This window comes from Crassostrea angulata, chromosome 8, assembly GCF_025612915.1.
Source record: "Crassostrea angulata isolate pt1a10 chromosome 8, ASM2561291v2, whole genome shotgun sequence".
Taxonomy (NCBI): domain Eukaryota; kingdom Metazoa; phylum Mollusca; class Bivalvia; order Ostreida; family Ostreidae; genus Magallana; species Magallana angulata.
This window is the reverse complement of record NC_069118.1, coordinates 4,006,330-4,024,016: the sequence shown is the minus strand read 5'-3', so window position 1 is coordinate 4,024,016 and position 17,687 is coordinate 4,006,330. Positions and strand designations below refer to the sequence as shown.

At 32.7% G+C, this 17,687-nt stretch overlaps 1 protein-coding gene and 1 pseudogene across 1 annotated transcript; both read right to left on the bottom strand.

Annotated features, from left to right (window-relative positions):
* Nucleotides 1-264: 264 nt before the first annotated feature.
* Nucleotides 265-3,220, bottom strand: LOC128160245 (uncharacterized). The gene has a single exon (XM_052823544.1). It carries the CDS (start codon nucleotides 3,175-3,177, stop codon nucleotides 1,468-1,470), a length of 1,710 nt encoding a protein of 569 aa, XP_052679504.1. The 5' UTR covers nucleotides 3,178-3,220; the 3' UTR covers nucleotides 265-1,467.
* A 10,514-nt stretch (nucleotides 3,221-13,734) lies between these two features.
* LOC128159183 (heat shock 70 kDa protein 12A-like) lies at nucleotides 13,735-17,478 on the bottom strand (annotated as a pseudogene).
* Between the last annotated feature and the right edge of the window lie 209 nt (nucleotides 17,479-17,687).

Genomic DNA, 17,687 nt, shown 5'->3' with positions numbered 1-17,687 from the left:
ATATATATATATAGGAATTTGATGTTTTCACATCTATAAGATAGTGGTAATTCTGACTACATTCAGTCTGTTAATTTCAATTTACCACGCTAATTAACGATCAACATCCACACAATAGAGCAAATCAAGCACTCACAAGCATGAAGCTTTTAAGACTTTTTATTGACATATTGTGTGTCTAATAAGAATAGTAAGTGTACCTTTTAATTAATTGTAAAGGTATGATCAATTCATTAAAAAAACGCATTTAAAAGGAGCCATTTTTAATCATTTAATTCATAATGACACACACTGAAAATTTGCTTACTAGCTTCAAGTGCATTACAAAAAAGACCTATACGACAATTATTACTTTTTAACACGGGTTCATCCAAAAAAATGTTACACAATGCATCGCGATTCTCATGAGCGCAGTATTAAATGAAATCAAACCATACCATTCCCAAAAAGAGAAATGATTTATCAAATGAATAAAGGTTTTTTACGAACGTGTAAATAAAACATTATGGCCTATTTGTGTAAAGAACTAGAGTCTGAATTTATAACAAAATGTCAGGAATCAGGCTTGCAACCTCATACTCTAATTAATATGTTGTATTTAGAGATGATACTTATTTTGCTTTACTTTTTTGATCTGAATTAAAATACATTATATTAGTTATAACGGTAGCATACAGTTTATAAAAAAGTGCTAATTTTTGTCGTTTAACGTTCAGTTTTATTATTTTATCGCATCTATGACATTACTTTTGGATCAAACCTCTTATTAAGCTTTGAATTCGTTCTACCTTTTTACTTTAAAAGAAGTAAATCATTCAACATGAATTTTGAACTTTGTAAATTTTAAATTACATAAAAAAAAACAAATACCTAAATATTGGCCTTAATTTAAAATAACAGAAACACGAAAAAACAAAATCCAGTACAATTTTAAATCCTTTAGATAAAGAGAAAAAAACTTTGGTGAAAATTGATCAATCAAGAAGACACTCGAGCATAAAGGTAAAGAAAATATAATAATATTTCATTGGTCATATGAATATCAATAATGACAGAAAAACAAATCAATATTAAGAAAGAAGTGAACAATAAGAAATTTGCAAGGAAACAGTGCCATTGACTTAAAATGTATTAAGAAGACTATTCTGTCATAATTATTAAGGGTTGAATCAGCTCATCATATAGAAAAAAAACAGTCTGGAATACTATAGAATATATTTAAAAAGTAAGTACATGCGACTAGCATTGTATGTACAGGCCACTAGGATTGTACGTGCAGGCCACTAGAATTGTATGCACAGGCCACTAGGATTGTATGTACAGGTCACGTCATGGCGTGATATGGAAATAAATCTGGTACGTAGAATGAATGTCACAATCTTCATATTTGTGATTCTCATCAAATGCAGTCCTAATGTAGAATGCTAAATTCTATATTATTAGAAACGTATATGCTACTCAGTTATTCTAGTATTTAAAAGAAAAATCGTATTTTTTGCAATCAACGTTTTTGAGGATGATCTGTCGTACTTCGTTACGATTCGGCTTTCCATTCGCTAGCAATGGAAAATCTTTCAAACTTATGATAACATGCGGGACATACATATATCCAAGCAACCGATTTTCTGCCGTGATTTTTAATTCTTTTCGGAGGTAGTCCTGCAGAAATTCCATGGAATCCTCACAGTGTGGTCGATATATTATGGCAGCAGTTGGAACCAGGTCTCCAGTTTCCATATCCTTTATCGGCATTACAATGGCTTCTATAACATTGCTCTTTGCTTTTATAGCATTTTCAATCTCAACAGGATATATTTTTCGGCCGAAAACTTGAATCACCTCTTGGCACCGTCCCTCTACAATCAAAGCATTATCATCTGTTACAAAACCACCGTCTTCGTGGCAAAACCATCCGCTTTTCATTAAGTTTGCTTTCGTGCAAATTTCGTGATTAAGATATCCAGAAAATTGCTTCATTGAACGTATCCATATTTTGCCTCGCTGACCCACCGGTTGGAGAAATCCGTCCTCATCAGTGATTTTGATCTCTACTCCAGGAACTGGTCGACATCTAAGGATACCTTGCTTTTCCTTGTATTTATCTTCTGCTTTGAACAATCCAGATGCAATGTAACCCAATTCTGTTGAAGCATAATCGACCTGATATTCGTCACACACTTTACCAATACTCTCCAATACTGATGAATACACAATTGTGCCACCCGTAAGAATTCTTGGTATTTTCAATGGCAAATTCTTTTTAATTATGAAATCGAGCATGGATGGGACAAAAAATGCTTGAGTTGGTTTTTCTCTTGCTATAATCTCGCAAGAAATCAAAGCTGCATCCGCCGTTGAAATTGAATGAAATGCATTTGTCATTGTTACTCGAGTTCCACCAGTACTGATTTCCCAATATGGATATCCCGCACTCCAAAAGAAAGGCGAAGTTTTGTAGAGCATCTCTTTTTTGTTATTTGTTGGGTATATTTTGAAAGAGTGGTATGCTAGCACAACCATGGCATGATGCGAATGCGGAATTGCTTTTGGAAGACCTGTTGTACCCGAGGACAGTTGAATAATTGATATATCCTCTGGATCAATTCTGGGAAGAACTGCCTTATACTCACGGGAGCACAAATCTTGAACATTGTTTAGTGATGGGAAAGCCTCATGTTGGCTAAACAATACAATTTGTAGTAATTTAGAAACTTCTGCGGGATCATTTTTTGCAGAGGTTAAATTCTTGTGAAGTATGTTTTTGATAATTTGACAGCTCTGCCCGCTGTTTCCAGGATCAATGATAAGTAGCTTTATATTCCCGATTGCATCGAACAATTCTACCATGGTTTCTTCTTTTTGTTGGTATGGCAAACACAGAGAGCAACCGCCCGCCATCTGCACTCCTAAATCAGCAATTAACCATTCTGGAACATTTCTACCATTTAGCCCAATGATGTCACCTCTTTTAACCCCCATCTGGACCAGGGTTTTTGCAAACTTCGTTGCTTTTTTATATAAGTCCCCGAAAGTAAGTATAGACCTTGCTCTATCATCATCAATGAAAATACACACTACCTCATCTGGAGATTTCTGTGCCCTTTGTTTCAGTAAATTCGGGAAAGTAGTGTATGGGATATCCAAAACAGTATCACAATATAAGTAGCTATCCGACATTTTTTCAATCGACGACAAGAGATCTTTATGAGACGAAACAGTCTTAGAGCACGACTTTATTAAGAACGACTGAACCCTATAAAAACGTATCTTTAAAAAAAAACATGTATGGCAACTCATTTATTCATTGGTGGAAGAATATCCATGATCATGCATACGCCTGTTGACTATAGAAATCTTAGTTTACGAAATTTAGAATCGTTTCAAAGATAGCTGAACATGTTATCCTTCATTAGAGAACGTCGCAGTCTGTAGCATTGCAAATAATTTGTGACGTGCAAAAACCTTCCTTATTTCTATTATGACGTCATGTCAAAATACGGGTCTAATAATAACAACAACTTAAACGCTGTATTTCATCCGCCATGTGCTTTGTTTCCCGTTCAAATCACGATGATAAAGTTGATAAGTTAAAAAGAATATCAGTTTAGCTGTCAGAGTTTTGCAGCATGGATGAATTTACCCAATTTGTTGAAATACATATTTTAAATGTATCTTTAAGAAGAGTTCTTCCATACTGTCATCTTGATGCCAGTATATTAATAAATCTTATTTATTCAGCATAATGGGCAATCTCTTTCATTTCTTTTTTGCAAAAAACTGAAATTGTTTAATATTGTCCCTTTGGTTCCCTACTTTTACATCCAAATGAGCAACTGATAAAAATATGTTATGCTTCCAGTTAATCGTATAAAATAACGCTAACACGTTAGTCTGTTCAAGAAAAATATCTGAGTAAAAAGTTTTAAACGTTTATTGCACGTTTGTGTGGTATTACTATAAGGCCTTATTCTGTTCCGAAAAAAAAACATCAAACATGGTCAAAGTTCTAGGCTTAAGTCACCAAAAGTTCACTTTTAAAGTAATGAGATTCCCTTTTAAAAATATAAATAGAATGATGGATGAGCAATGTGGCGTATTACGAAGCAATCATTTTTACGACTCAGTTAGTAAAGCAATGTACTGAAATGATCCTCGAGTCTGTTGTATAGAAAATGTTAACCCTACCAATATACTTATTGCTGCCTGTTTAAAGCAGTGTTGGTAAAAAGTAAGACAGTAACCTCTCAAGTAGTAGTTTAACGGAATAAGTTTTCTTGGGTTTTAACAAACTTCATGTATATGTATTTTTTTTCGACACATGAATGCATTGTAGGATTAGGATAGGAATAGTAGTATACGGACTAAACCACTGCTACCGCTTATTTAGGTTTTTGTTTCAAAATTTATTTTTAAATGTGATGGATAGGTTATGTATAAATGTAAATGCAAAATAAAAGTATAAAGGCATTTGGTAGGCAATTTCGCCTTCTTGGATTGTGATTTGTGGCCACCATCTGTTTTGAATCGGTTAAGGAAGGAGTCTTTCCTCGTTTTCGACTTGTCAAACGTAAATTTGATTGTTCATTAAATCTAGATGTAAGAAAATTAATATAGTATATTTTTCTTTCTTTTTCTTTCATACAACTTGGCATAGAAAAAGTAATCGATGTTAAGAATCTAACAAGGACTATATTTTTTTGGCGTAATAATGGCGTAGGAAAATATCTCATGTTTCGCAATTCAGAATTGCTGAAAATTAATTAGTCTGTTTTACATGTAGCGTTTAAAAAACAATAACAAAAAATAATGTTGGATTATTTTTACTAATGTGAACTAATGATATGATACTTGGTTCTCAAAATATGTCTTTAAAAAATCATTTGCCTATCAAATAACATTTTTATAAGCCTTTAAAAGCGTTCATTCTATACATTTCTTTTTGTGAAAGAATCGCTGAAATAAGTTTTTCTCTCTTTTTAAATGGTCAATTTATTAGCTTTTTAGTCAATTTATTATTGGAAGCATAAAAAAATAATCAAAATTTCTTAACAATTTAAAAAATTAGAGGAAATGCGCGCGGGCTAAGTAATATCAATTTTAGTGGAAATAATTATTCCAATTTAGTAGTATAAGCTGATAAACATTCCGATATTCTATTATTTCATTGAAGAATAGAATCTTCAATTCTTAAACAAATATCTGCAGAACTACAAAGAGCTACACTTATTTTTATCATCCTTTACGCTGAGGAAAAAGGTAGTGACCTTGACCTGACCTTTATGCGAAAACAAAATGGTCAACTTTGAATAAACTGATAGAATCATTTGGTAATATGATCCGTTTGATTGTGTTAAAATGTCATGAATTTCTCATTATAAAAAGTATATTTGATAATGAGAAGACCCCTTCCTTAAGGAATAAATAATACTAATGATTTATGGTTTAAGGGTATTCGTTTTATATGGATCGGGAACTCTCAGTCACACTGAAACAAAGAATTATTACGTGTATCCCAAAAGATGGTAAAAGTTAATTTTTTTTTAAAAATTGGAGACCAATACCACTACTAAACGTTGCTTCTAAAATAGGTTCTGGATGTATTGCTCAGAGAATTAAAAATATGCTTGATACTATTATTAGTCCCGATCAAACGGGTTTCATACGAGGGAGATATATTGGTGAAAATACTAGACTGATATATGATCTTGATGAATTGAATAATTTTAATACAATCTCTGAACTCAAGATTAATTTATCAAAAACACAATTAGTCTGGATAGGCAGCAAAAAATATTCTACTGAAAAATTATGTCATGAAATGAATTGCCATTGGACAACACAGTTTAAATAACTAAGCATCCAATTTGACGTAGATCTAGCAAATATTCCTAAACTCAATTATGATAAAAAGTTAGTTAAAATTAAAGAAATTATCAATCAGTGGAACAAAAGACATACAACTCCTATTGGTAGGATTACTTTGATCAAATCTCTTATCATATCACAAATGAATCATTTGTTTATTTCACTTCCAACACCATCAAGTAAATTTATTAAAGACTTAAATGAAATATTGTTTAATTTTCTTTGGAAATCTAAGGTGGACAAAATAAAAAGAAAGCAAATTACACAAGAATACTCAAATGGTGGTCTCAAAATGATTGAAATAAATAATTACATCCAAAGTCTAAAGTCATCCTGGATCAGAAGATTGATAAATAGCCCAAACTCAAAATGGAATATATTATTAAATAAATCAATTAATACGGACATAGTGCTGAAGACTGGGTCAGACTTCATACCCTGTATATTAACTAATTTACTTAAAAACTCCTTTTGGAAGCATACATTTATTGCTTTTAAAAATATACAAGATAGAATGAAATTACTTACATGGCATGACTTTATTACACAACCCATTACAAGGGGGGGGGGGATCAATTTTCCTTATTGATTGGTTTAATAAGAATATTGTTTATATCAATGATTTGCTGGATGCAATTGGGTCCTTTTTAAGTTTACAAGACCTTCAAAGTAAGTTTGATGTCAAGTCAAACTTCCTTACTTATCTTGGTTTACAGAAATCTATTTTAACTAGTTTACATTATCATGGAATCTCAAAAGAAGATGATAGCCCAAGGCCTTTTATTCCTTTCCACATTTAAATATTTTGCTCACCTCGAAAAGGATCTAAGATCATGTATAATATTCTAAACATGGACAATGTTACATCTTTCAATAAATCAAAATGGGGATTATTTTTTATGTTGTCAGATTTACAGTGGAAAACCATATACCAGTTACCTTTTGTCAACATTAAAAGTACCAAATTACAATGGCTGCAATTTAGAATTAATCACCACATTCTAACAACTAATAGATATCTATTTAAAATAGGAAAGGAATGTAGTAAGTTATGTAACTTTTGTAAACAACATGATGAGACAATTTTTCATGTACTATGGGGGTGTCCTAATATTCAAGAACTCTTTCAGCAATTTTTTGAATTCTGTCAATCAAAGAGAATTACAATCCAAAGAGATCCTTTAATTTTTATATTTGGGCTACACCCTGACCCTATTTCTACAGACATTTAATCTATCTTCTTGGTTATGAAATCCTATATCTATCGGAAAATATGTCTTAATGAAGCACTAACAATGCATGAATTACTTATAGATATTAAAACACATATATCAACTCTAAGATATATAGCTACCCGAAATTGCAGATTGGATGATTTTTATAAAAGATGGGAAACTTGGCTTTTTCTTCTTAATAGACTTCACTGAACAATTATAACAGACTCTGACTGTATAGAGATGATATAAAACTATAAAATCAATTTCTTACTCATGTTCAACAACCAATTCTCTCTCTCTCTCTCTCTCTCTCTCTCTCTCTCTCTCTCTCTCTCTCTCTCTCTCTCTCTCTTCCAAGGAAAAATTTTGTTTTGAAGTAAATTTTCTCAAAGCTGTTATCACTTTATTGTATACAAATGCATTTGATTGTTCAACTTCAAATAAAAAAAAAAAAACAAAAACAAAAGTGTTTGTTCTATACATTGTTTTTTGTGAAAGAATTGCTGAAATAAGTTTTTCTCTCTTTTTAACTGGTCAATTTATTAGCTTTTTTGTCAATTTATATCGTTATATAAAGTCTTCATAAAACATAAAAATCAGAATTTTTTATTATTGGAAGCATAAAAAAATAATCAAAATTTCTTAAAAATTTAAGAAAATTAGAGGAAATGCGCGTGGGCTAAGCAATATCAATTTTAGTGTAAATATTTATTCTAATTTAGTATTATAAGCTGATAAACATCCGATATTCTATTATTTCATTGAAGAATAGAATCTTCAATTCTTAAACAAATGTCTACAGAACTACAAAGAGCTACACTTATTTTTTTCATCCTTTACGCTGAGGAAAAAGGTAGTGACCTTGAACTGACCTTTATGCGAAAACAAAAAATTCAACTTTGATTAAACTGATAGAATTGGTAATATGATCCGTTTGATTGTGTTAAAATGTCATGAATTTCTCATTATAAGAAGTATGTTTGATAATGAGAAGACCCCATCCTTAAGGCATAAATAATGCTAATGATTTATGGTTTAAGGGTATTCGTTTTATATGGTTATTTATTCAGCTTATTCATTCTATCCATGCGGAATGGAATTTTTTCTATATAAAAGTCATCAATTGTGACGAGGTTTTTAAAAACATTTATGGTTTGTTCACTGTGTCATCAAACTGGGTTAATAGCACACAACTGTTGTAAACAGGATATTTGCTATGAAACGCGTTGATGTATCTTAATTCTAGTAAGGTTATTTAACTTATTCATGTCATCGGGGCGGGTTAACTTTCACCTGCGCACCCAAATAGTCACTTTGTTCTTTTTCTTCCCATCAGCTCAGTTGAAGTCGTGATAAATTATAAATATTAATGTTTTCCATTCTCTTTCCACCCACTGGCAGGTTAGACTGTTCATTTCACTCATTTTATGATTTAAGGACGACTTGGGTTTTGTTTGCGTAAAAATAACATTGGAAAAATTCTTTTTTTAACAATGTGTAACAAAAACCAACTCTAGAGTAGCTGCTTTCTTTAAAATCTTCAGGTTCTGCTTGCAGCAAAGTAATTCGTGCTTGTAAAAAAAAAATCACTGTGCCTTTTTAGTTCAACCAGAAACAACACAAATTGGCCTTGTACTTACAAAACTTGAAAAAAAAAAGATACTTTAAATGTTTAACGCTATTTTCATAAAGTTATTCCTGCAGCTTGTCGACTCAACATACACAAATATATCGAAAAATTAATCTGAGAACAAAACTCTATTATTTTCTGTTGTTTTTTTTTCCCTGTAAATTTAAACAAACTGCGCCCTTTCATTAATCTTTTCATCGATTATTTTTAAGTTTTGAAACAAAATGAAACATGCAAACATGTTCATCAAAACCTTAAAATTCAGGTAAATTTATCTGAGGTAAGGTTTTGCTACTTTAAATGAATTTTTAATTTGAGTATTGGAAATTATAAGATCTTAAACCAATAACAGTAAGAATTTAAAATCAATAGCCATACAATGAAGAATCACTCTATATAAGATTTATAAAACTATTTAAGTAAAAGGGGGTTAAAATTAAGCGAAGTAATGGTACGGATGTAAACGTCTAAAGATACGCTTACGGCCACAACATGTGTCATGCCCTTTTTGTCATTAAAATTTTAATTGAACACAATAGGTCACCAATAATAAAATAAACATGGTCGGGTTCTCTTTAAAGTATTACTGCGTTATCTAAAAATCATACCATTTATTCATTCTACCGTCAAATTAACATTCGTTTTACATCAATATATTAAAAAAGTAAATATACCTTAAAACACCTTTCAAAATAAAACAAATTGTAAATCAACTGAAAGGATTTCACGCATACTTTTATCTAAACTACCAATAAACTGTTATCATCAAAAGACAAGAATGAAATTACAAAACCCAACACCAGAAGGGTTTTAGTTGAATTACAAACACCATAAAGGTTGTATAGATGTTATGTCAAAGTATATTAATGGAAAACACGCTTTCTAAAATCAAAACCACTGCCAGTATCGATGAAACCGCATCAAAAGTGGAAATTCTTTTAAACTTAAGATCAAATGCAGGACATACATGTATCTAAGCAACTCTCTCTCTACTGTAATGTTTAATTCTTTTCTGAGTTTGTTCTTCATACACCTCATTGCGTCTTTGCTTTGTGGTTGATAGATTATGGCGGCGCTGGGAACCAAATCTCCTGTTTCCAATTTCTTTATCGGCATTAAAATAGCTGCAATAACGTTGCTCTTTGCTTCAATAACATTATCAATTTCAACGTGATAAATTTCTCGGTTAAAAACTTAAAACATCTCTTTGCACCGCCCCTCAACATTCAATTCATTGTTTTCCTTCACATAACCACCATCCCTTTGACAAACCATCCGCTTTTTATAAAGTATTCTTCAGATATTAATAGAACTTTTTGATTCAATATATCCAGGATATTTCCTCCATGGGACCGATCCCATTTTTTCCCTCGCTGACCCACGGGTTAAATGTATTTATCGTCATCGTTGATTCTCATTTCTACAAGATAGCTTAGAACCTCACGTTTTATGTCAGACTTATGGTCAATACTGTAAAATTTATAAGCAATAAGTCCCAATTCAGTAGAACCGTACTTAACCTGATATTCATCACACAATTTGCCAATAGTGTCCAAAATTGAAAAGTAAACTACCGTACCTCCTGTAAAAATTCTTTGAACCTTTAATGACATGATCCTTTTAATAATGATGTCAAGCATAAGTGGAACTAATTGTTCCTGTGTTGCGTTCCTTTTTTCTATTATTTCACAAGTTCTTAGAGCTGCCTCAGCCATTGAAGTGTAGAATAATGCAGTTATCATTATTACTCGAGTTCTACTTCTACATCTTACTCCGCACTCCAAAAAAAGGTCTATCATTGTATAATATCTCTTTATCTTTATTTATTTTGTAAACATTCATTGTGCAATGAGCTACTAAAACCAAAGTATGATGTGAATGCGGAATTGATTTTGGAAGGTTGGTAGAACCCCGAAGACAGAAGAATAATTTCCCTATCTTCTGGGTCAATTCTCGGAAGATCAACTTCTTTTTCCCGGAAACATAATTCTTGAACATTTTTAAGATAAAGAAAATCCTCACTTAGATTAAATAGTACAAACTGTAGCAATCCTTCGCAGAATCTTCTTAATCAGATGTACTATCGTGTTTAAGTATGTTTTGGATAATACGATATTTCTGTTCCCCCACACCTGAATCAATAATAAGAAATTTATATGTTGCGATTACATCAAGAAGTTCTACTAAAATTTCTTCTTTTAGTTGATACGGCAAACACAGTGAACAACCACTCATTATCTGCACATCCAAATCAGCAATAAGCCATTCTGGAACATTTCCCCTACTGAGCCCAAGATGTCACCTCTCTTTACTCCCATCTGAACTAGTTTTCTTGCAAACGTTGTTGCCTTGTTGTAAAAATTCCACAAATGTTAGCACAGACCTTTTATTATCATTAGCAATCACAGACCTTTGTAAAACCTTATACTTCTAAATTTTTTTGATCAGTTTTGCGTTCGCTGTTTTTTGAAGTGCAATTAAATGTAATCTTTGTAATATTGTAAATAAAATGATAGTATTAAACATTTCCTTAAGTCTATACTTCTTAATTTTGTGACGTGTTCCTCCTTTTGTGAGGTTTTACTTTTCAGCCAATTTCATTATGAACGAAAAGTGATTAATATAAAATAATTTTGCATTAATAATTAATAATTTTGCTTATAACATCTTTATTCCTCAGTTAATTTGTTTAATTAAAAGAATGCTTAAGTATTCGAATATATGCGACTGAATCTGTATTCTAAACAACAGCTTGAATAATTATTTAAAAAGTTTGTATTATATAAATGATGGCTTCAATTTATGCATTGTTGTAAGCTTACATGATTGACAAATGTTTCCAAGAATAAGAAGTTTGAATGCTTCGAGTTATTAAAGAACACGTTTCTACTATAATTATTTGAAATAAATTGCAGTGAAATTGTACATTAATTTGAACATTAACATTTGCCAATATCTTTACATTGATTTTTTTATGTCAGTCATCAATTAAGAATTCTTAGAATTCATAAGAATTTGTGGTGGCAATATTTTAGTGGTATTTTTGAGTAGTTCTACCCTACGAATTTACATTCTCGACAAAACAAATTCTAAATATTGATCTTTGATATTTAATTATAGAATATTTTAAGTTAGATATCCAAACCACGAAAACAAGTCTCTGTCATCCTTGAAACTTTGATAGAAGTACTACTAGTACCAACATATGTCTTTACTAGAGGCAACTTAAAGCCGCCATGATTTAAATACCAAGTTCGGATACCTTGGAAGATTTGATACCGCTTAGAGTTCTAAAATGTGCAGGGTTATACTAGGTATGTTTGAGAGATTTTGGGTTAATGTTGCCGGGATTTAAACGTGTCGGAAGTAAATAGGAGAAATCCCAAACTGATTAACAATAAATAAATCCCAAACTGATTAACAATAAATAATGAGGAAACACTCTCATCCGCAATAAAGAATGGATTTGGTGCAGAGAGAGTTAATATAAAGAGCAATCCTTGCCATTTCTCCTTCCTACGAACACGGACGTGTTTATAAGTGGACAAAATTAGAAAAAGGTGCACTGTGTGGACTCCTGGCGGTACAAGAGAGAGTGAGTATTGTTACAACATCCAGATACAATAACGAAATCAAAGGATGTATTAACGACACTATTCCAAAACAATCTCAACATTGAAATTAGTTTTAAAATACAGCCACACCTTCCATCCAGTATCCGTGCTCGATCTACTATTATAATAAATATTGCACAAGACCTGAAAGTTCGAGAGGTAATTTATGGATGTGCTGTTAATCTTCCTTGAATAGGACTACTTTGTATCATTTTCACGGGTTTAGGTACAATGTTTACAGCAGATTGCGTAAATATGATAAACAGAATATTAACAACTTATTGTCTTACTATCTGTAAATAAAACTATTATCACCTTTATTTCAAAAGTATTTTTTGAAGCAGTCTTTATTTCTACACACATCTTCTTCAGTTTATATAAACTGGTGTTAATAAGATATTTACATATTAGTAGTTTTTTGATAAAATGACATGTTTATCAATCACTGAATTCTCAATGAAAAAGACAACTTAACACACAATCTCATTTGAAGTGTAAGGTACTCTATGACACAATATGTGTATAATTTTAAAATCAGACTATATACATAGTAATTAAAACTGTATATGAATATTGAAAATGTCAATTCCAAGGATACTTCTCAACGGTTAACACATTACTATGAATAAAGTAAATCATATTTAAAACTTTCGAAACACAAAGCTTTGGCGTACACAACATATAATAAGAAAATTGACACTTCTGACACACAATTCATTACGTTAAAGATCGCATAGGTGTGTTTAGATTATGTAATCAGGAAATTTAAACAAAAACATCATATATATTGAACTCATAATAACGAATTCAATTGAATTATTCATGTTATTGGAACAACTAATGACATCCATATCTGTCAGAATGAGATGTAATCATTCACATCTACAACCTAGCTTCCCAACGAATAAATGATGCCTCTTGCTCGGTTTTGATTTTATATGTGATATTTTGTAATTGTCATAAAGACGTTAATAATAACAAGGTCACAAAAATATGTGTATGACAGTAATGTGAAATTTCGTGTCAATTGCAAGCATTGGGTTTAGGAAAAGGAACCAGACACTTTTAAAATTAATATCCAAGGTGATAAAGCGATGTTTGCTGACTTTTTGGCTGGTGTGCATTAAACTCTATCTCTGTTTCCCCAAAACGAATTTTGACAATTATGGATTCTTTGAGAATAAATTTATGACCCGGGGAAAGAATATATCCAATACAAAAACATCCATTGTCGTCAACATGTTCAACGTTTTTCGAAGAACTCGCATACAATTTAATATTCCCCTTCTTTCCGTAGCTATACAAGATATAACTTTTTTCTTTTTGATATTCCCCAACATTTACCATTTCATCAACATCTAAAAGTTTACTGAAAATTTTGTTGAGCGAATTTCTCCATTTTTCTCATACTTATAGTTTTCGTCATGTTTACTCGGGTCAAATATTTCAAAGACCTCAATACCATAAGTGTATTTGCTACGTCTCTGTCTGATGAGAGAAGGATCATGACCAAATATTACAGCGCCGTGAAGAACAGAATGTGCCGCTTCACAGGGTATGATAAGGCGCATCCCCGGAAAGGCTTATTTAATAACCCCAGTAAGCACTAGAGACCCTGCATATCCGCCGACAAGAATAATGGTCGAGATATCTCTTCCGTTTGTTTGTTCGAAAATATTTTTTAAATGCTCAATAATTTTTGTTATGGATTCTACAAACAATTGCTTTGCATCTTTTGAACTCATTCGCACGTATTCTCCATTGAATGAGATGTCAATTCTTTTCAAACTTTAACTTTTTGCCGGGATGAGCATTCTTGTAGGCTTCTCTGATATGATATGGGAGTCTCACTCTAACCTTTATGTCGGATTCGGGATCGATTTTGGGCTTGACCTTTTCAAACTCTCTGCAGGTTTTAAAGAATGCTTCTGGTGTATTAAGGTTAAGGCGGGTTGTGGCTGTCTCACCAATAAACTTCTTAAGAAAGTCCAGGTATTCTTCATCTACCGTTGAGCTTCCCCAGTTTCCCCCAGTTGCCTTAATGAGTTCGCCGACGTGACCATCTTCTCCCACTCCGTGCGCCGTTATATCTACTGTTCCACCCACCAAGTAATCAAAATTGAAACTGTATCAATCTTTTTGCATATGCACTTAGTTAGTTTCGTGAAAGAGAATTTGTTTTCATTTTTCCTATCAAAGTTCTGTAAATGCAATTCAACCTCCCGCATCTACGACTATGTATTTTGTCCCTGGAGCAAATGTTTTAAACACATCGCCTTCTTGTCCATCTACCCTTCTCTCTACAGGAAGATGTTTCACAAACGTAGCTGCCGCTTTCGGTTCCAAGACTATCGTCAACATTTCAGAATCTATTCCTGCCTGATAATATGAACATCTAATTTTAAATTACAAATTATATGGAATTGTCATACTGAGGTATAATAATGCAATAAAAAAAACTTTTAATCGATTTTACTTAAGTAGTGTTTCACATAAGCTGTTTACTTTTCATTAGAAAATGATAAAGTGTGAGGCAAATATCTGAATATGTCTGTCAAATATGTCATAGAACAAACGAATACCTCCAGCGCCGCTTTTCTCATGAATGCTTTTGCTGGATCTGACCATATCGCAGGTACAGTGACGATCCACTTAAAGTCTGTCAGTTCTATGCCAATTAGTTGTTTACTGACACAATCAATAACCGACTGCTTTAGATAACTGAGGGATTCAGAAAACACAACCATAGCAGGCAATGACTTTCCAGTCTCGTCTTCAATTAAAACTTCCTGATCCCCTGACAGAATTAAGAAAGTAAATATGTTGCTTATTCTGTTACAAATTAGAATTATCAGCATCTTTGAGCAAAACGCTTTACCTGTAATTCATAAAGAGCCATTTTGAATCATCAGAAAAAGTACCAGTCTTTGGCTTTGCCACTGGTATTGCCATCGTCATGCAACAGATCCAAGTATTTAGCCTCGGCATCAAAACCAAATTCGTTGAATTCTTTTTCTTTTGTAAACAGAATGCACGTAGAGGTCTTGTTATAAATCATTGAACTGAGAGGATCTACCCATGATTTCAGTGAAACTTTCAAAGGGTCAATCTGAAAGTCGTGCCTGCTAGAATAGGCGTATCCGGTAAACGTTGTTCCAAAATCTATCGCTGCCACAATCAGGTTGTTTTCTTCATTTTTGGACGGAATATATTCATCTGTAGAAGACTTATGTTATTATCATACCAGCAATATACATGTGGTGAGTTTTTTGAAATACGCGTCTTTGATCCTAATAAGCATTTTGATTCTATTTTCAGGTGTTAAATCTCTCAATTAATGTTTGGTAAAATTTACATCATAAAAATAAACATGTTAATAAACAAAGTTTACTGTTATTTCACATAAATTAAACGGATTTTCTTTGTAATTGCTTTTATGCAACATTGAGCTTCATTTGCCAATTGATAATTTATTTGATTAAAGGTGATAGCTATATGGTAGTAGGTAGTCATTCTTGGACTTTAATATAAAGTATGTAGGTCCCATAGTGTTATAAGGGGGTGCCTAGGAGTCAGATACAAAACGGCAGCTGATGACAGGTGTGCCAACTGTGCATGTGAGAAGAAAGTAGTGCAAGCGGTAAGTGAAGTTATGTGAAAATGACATGGTTAAAAGATGAAGCGTTACAGACTAGCAGGAAGGGGACATGTTACACTATATGTTGCACCCCGTCCTGGGGGTCATCTCTCTGCAGGGAAAGCGGTAGAATGGGGTCTAAATGGGGTAAAATTAGTCAAATTTTCAGAGTACAAAGTCTAATAGCCGTTTAATCACAGCAGAAAAAGATATCGGTGGTATTTTAAATGAATTTATTTTCTTCATGTCATTCCTTAAATTCAACCGTTAGTTATAAGTCATTTTGACCCAGGTGCAAATTTTGAACTTTCCGCATCACAGCATAAAAGAGGGTAACCACACCCAACAATTTAAAAAATTAAATAAAACTTGTCCCTTGCCACCTTATAGCAGTTAAAAATATACATTCCCCCAACATTTTTTATGACAAATTTCAGTTGCATATTATGCAGTCAGTTCAAACTGGCTAGATTTTGTCTTCTGCTGTGTCTGTTTACACTAATGTGAGGCTTTGTTGCAAAGGTAAAATAACTCTAATAATTTGCTAGGAATAGGCAGTGATTGTTAAGCCTTGTGAATAGCACCTTGGATAAACCTGCAGACACTAGGGGCTCTTAGTAAAACTAGTTGTGTTTATGCTGCCCCATCACTCCCTTATATTTATTAATTAAGCTAATTATTAATGAAATTATAAATTAAAATGAGCCGTTGACCTTTTTGCTTATGTTAATTACAGGCACTTGACCATGTTTGGTTTTAACCTCTGTGTCTATTGTTCAATATGTCCGCAGTTTATGAAATTAATTTCTCAGAGAAGCAGAAGGCTCAATTTATTTCTAAAATAGAAACAAAGGTCAAACGGACCATTTTCTGTCAATTTTGGTTAATCAGCCTGAATGAGTCAGGGCATGGTATTTTCTGCCTGTAATCAATGGTAAACAACAAAAAGTACTAGTGCATAGATTTTACTTTTTAAACAAGGCCATCATATTGACAAAAATTTACATGTTTCTCATCTCAGTCAATGCAAAGTATAAAAAACACACAACATTCGTCTCGACCCACAGTCTGTTAACAATGCACGGAAAACTTGTAAGTCACCCAGGACATGCACAGGTCTTGAAGCGAATCTGCAGTGTCTGTTTCCATAAGGTAGTGTGATGTAACTGTCAAGGTTTAGTTGTTTATTTTACGCATGCTCATTTGCCCTGTTGTCTCTTTTGTTACTTTAGAGGGAGAATTCCCGGAGTTTGCTGTTCATTTTCTTATTCCTCCCAAAGTATAGGATGGTCTTATACTTGATTGTTTTATTCGTATGCTGTGGTACTGCCTCAGGCGATCAAACTAACTCATCTTTTAGTGGAATGGTCCAGTACACACCTACCTTGTTAGTCCGAAATATCTGACGTTTTTCTGGCTTTTTTAACGATTTTGATATTTACTTGCCAGGAAAACGTCAGAACCGGCACCATTACGAAAACTGGAAATTTCGCCGCCTCCAACTGGAGGCGGCATTCTCGGCCCGATTTTAAATACTTGCGAATCGTATCAAATATTTAACTCACACCTTAACAATAAAAAAATGACTTTACTACTCACTCATATCGCTTTAATGGGTTTGTTTACTCTACAAACCGTCTGTTCAACACATTTTATCGAACTGTCCGGCGAAATTTGAGTCACGTGACTCATTATCTCAAAAGACAGCGAAAATACGGTTGACT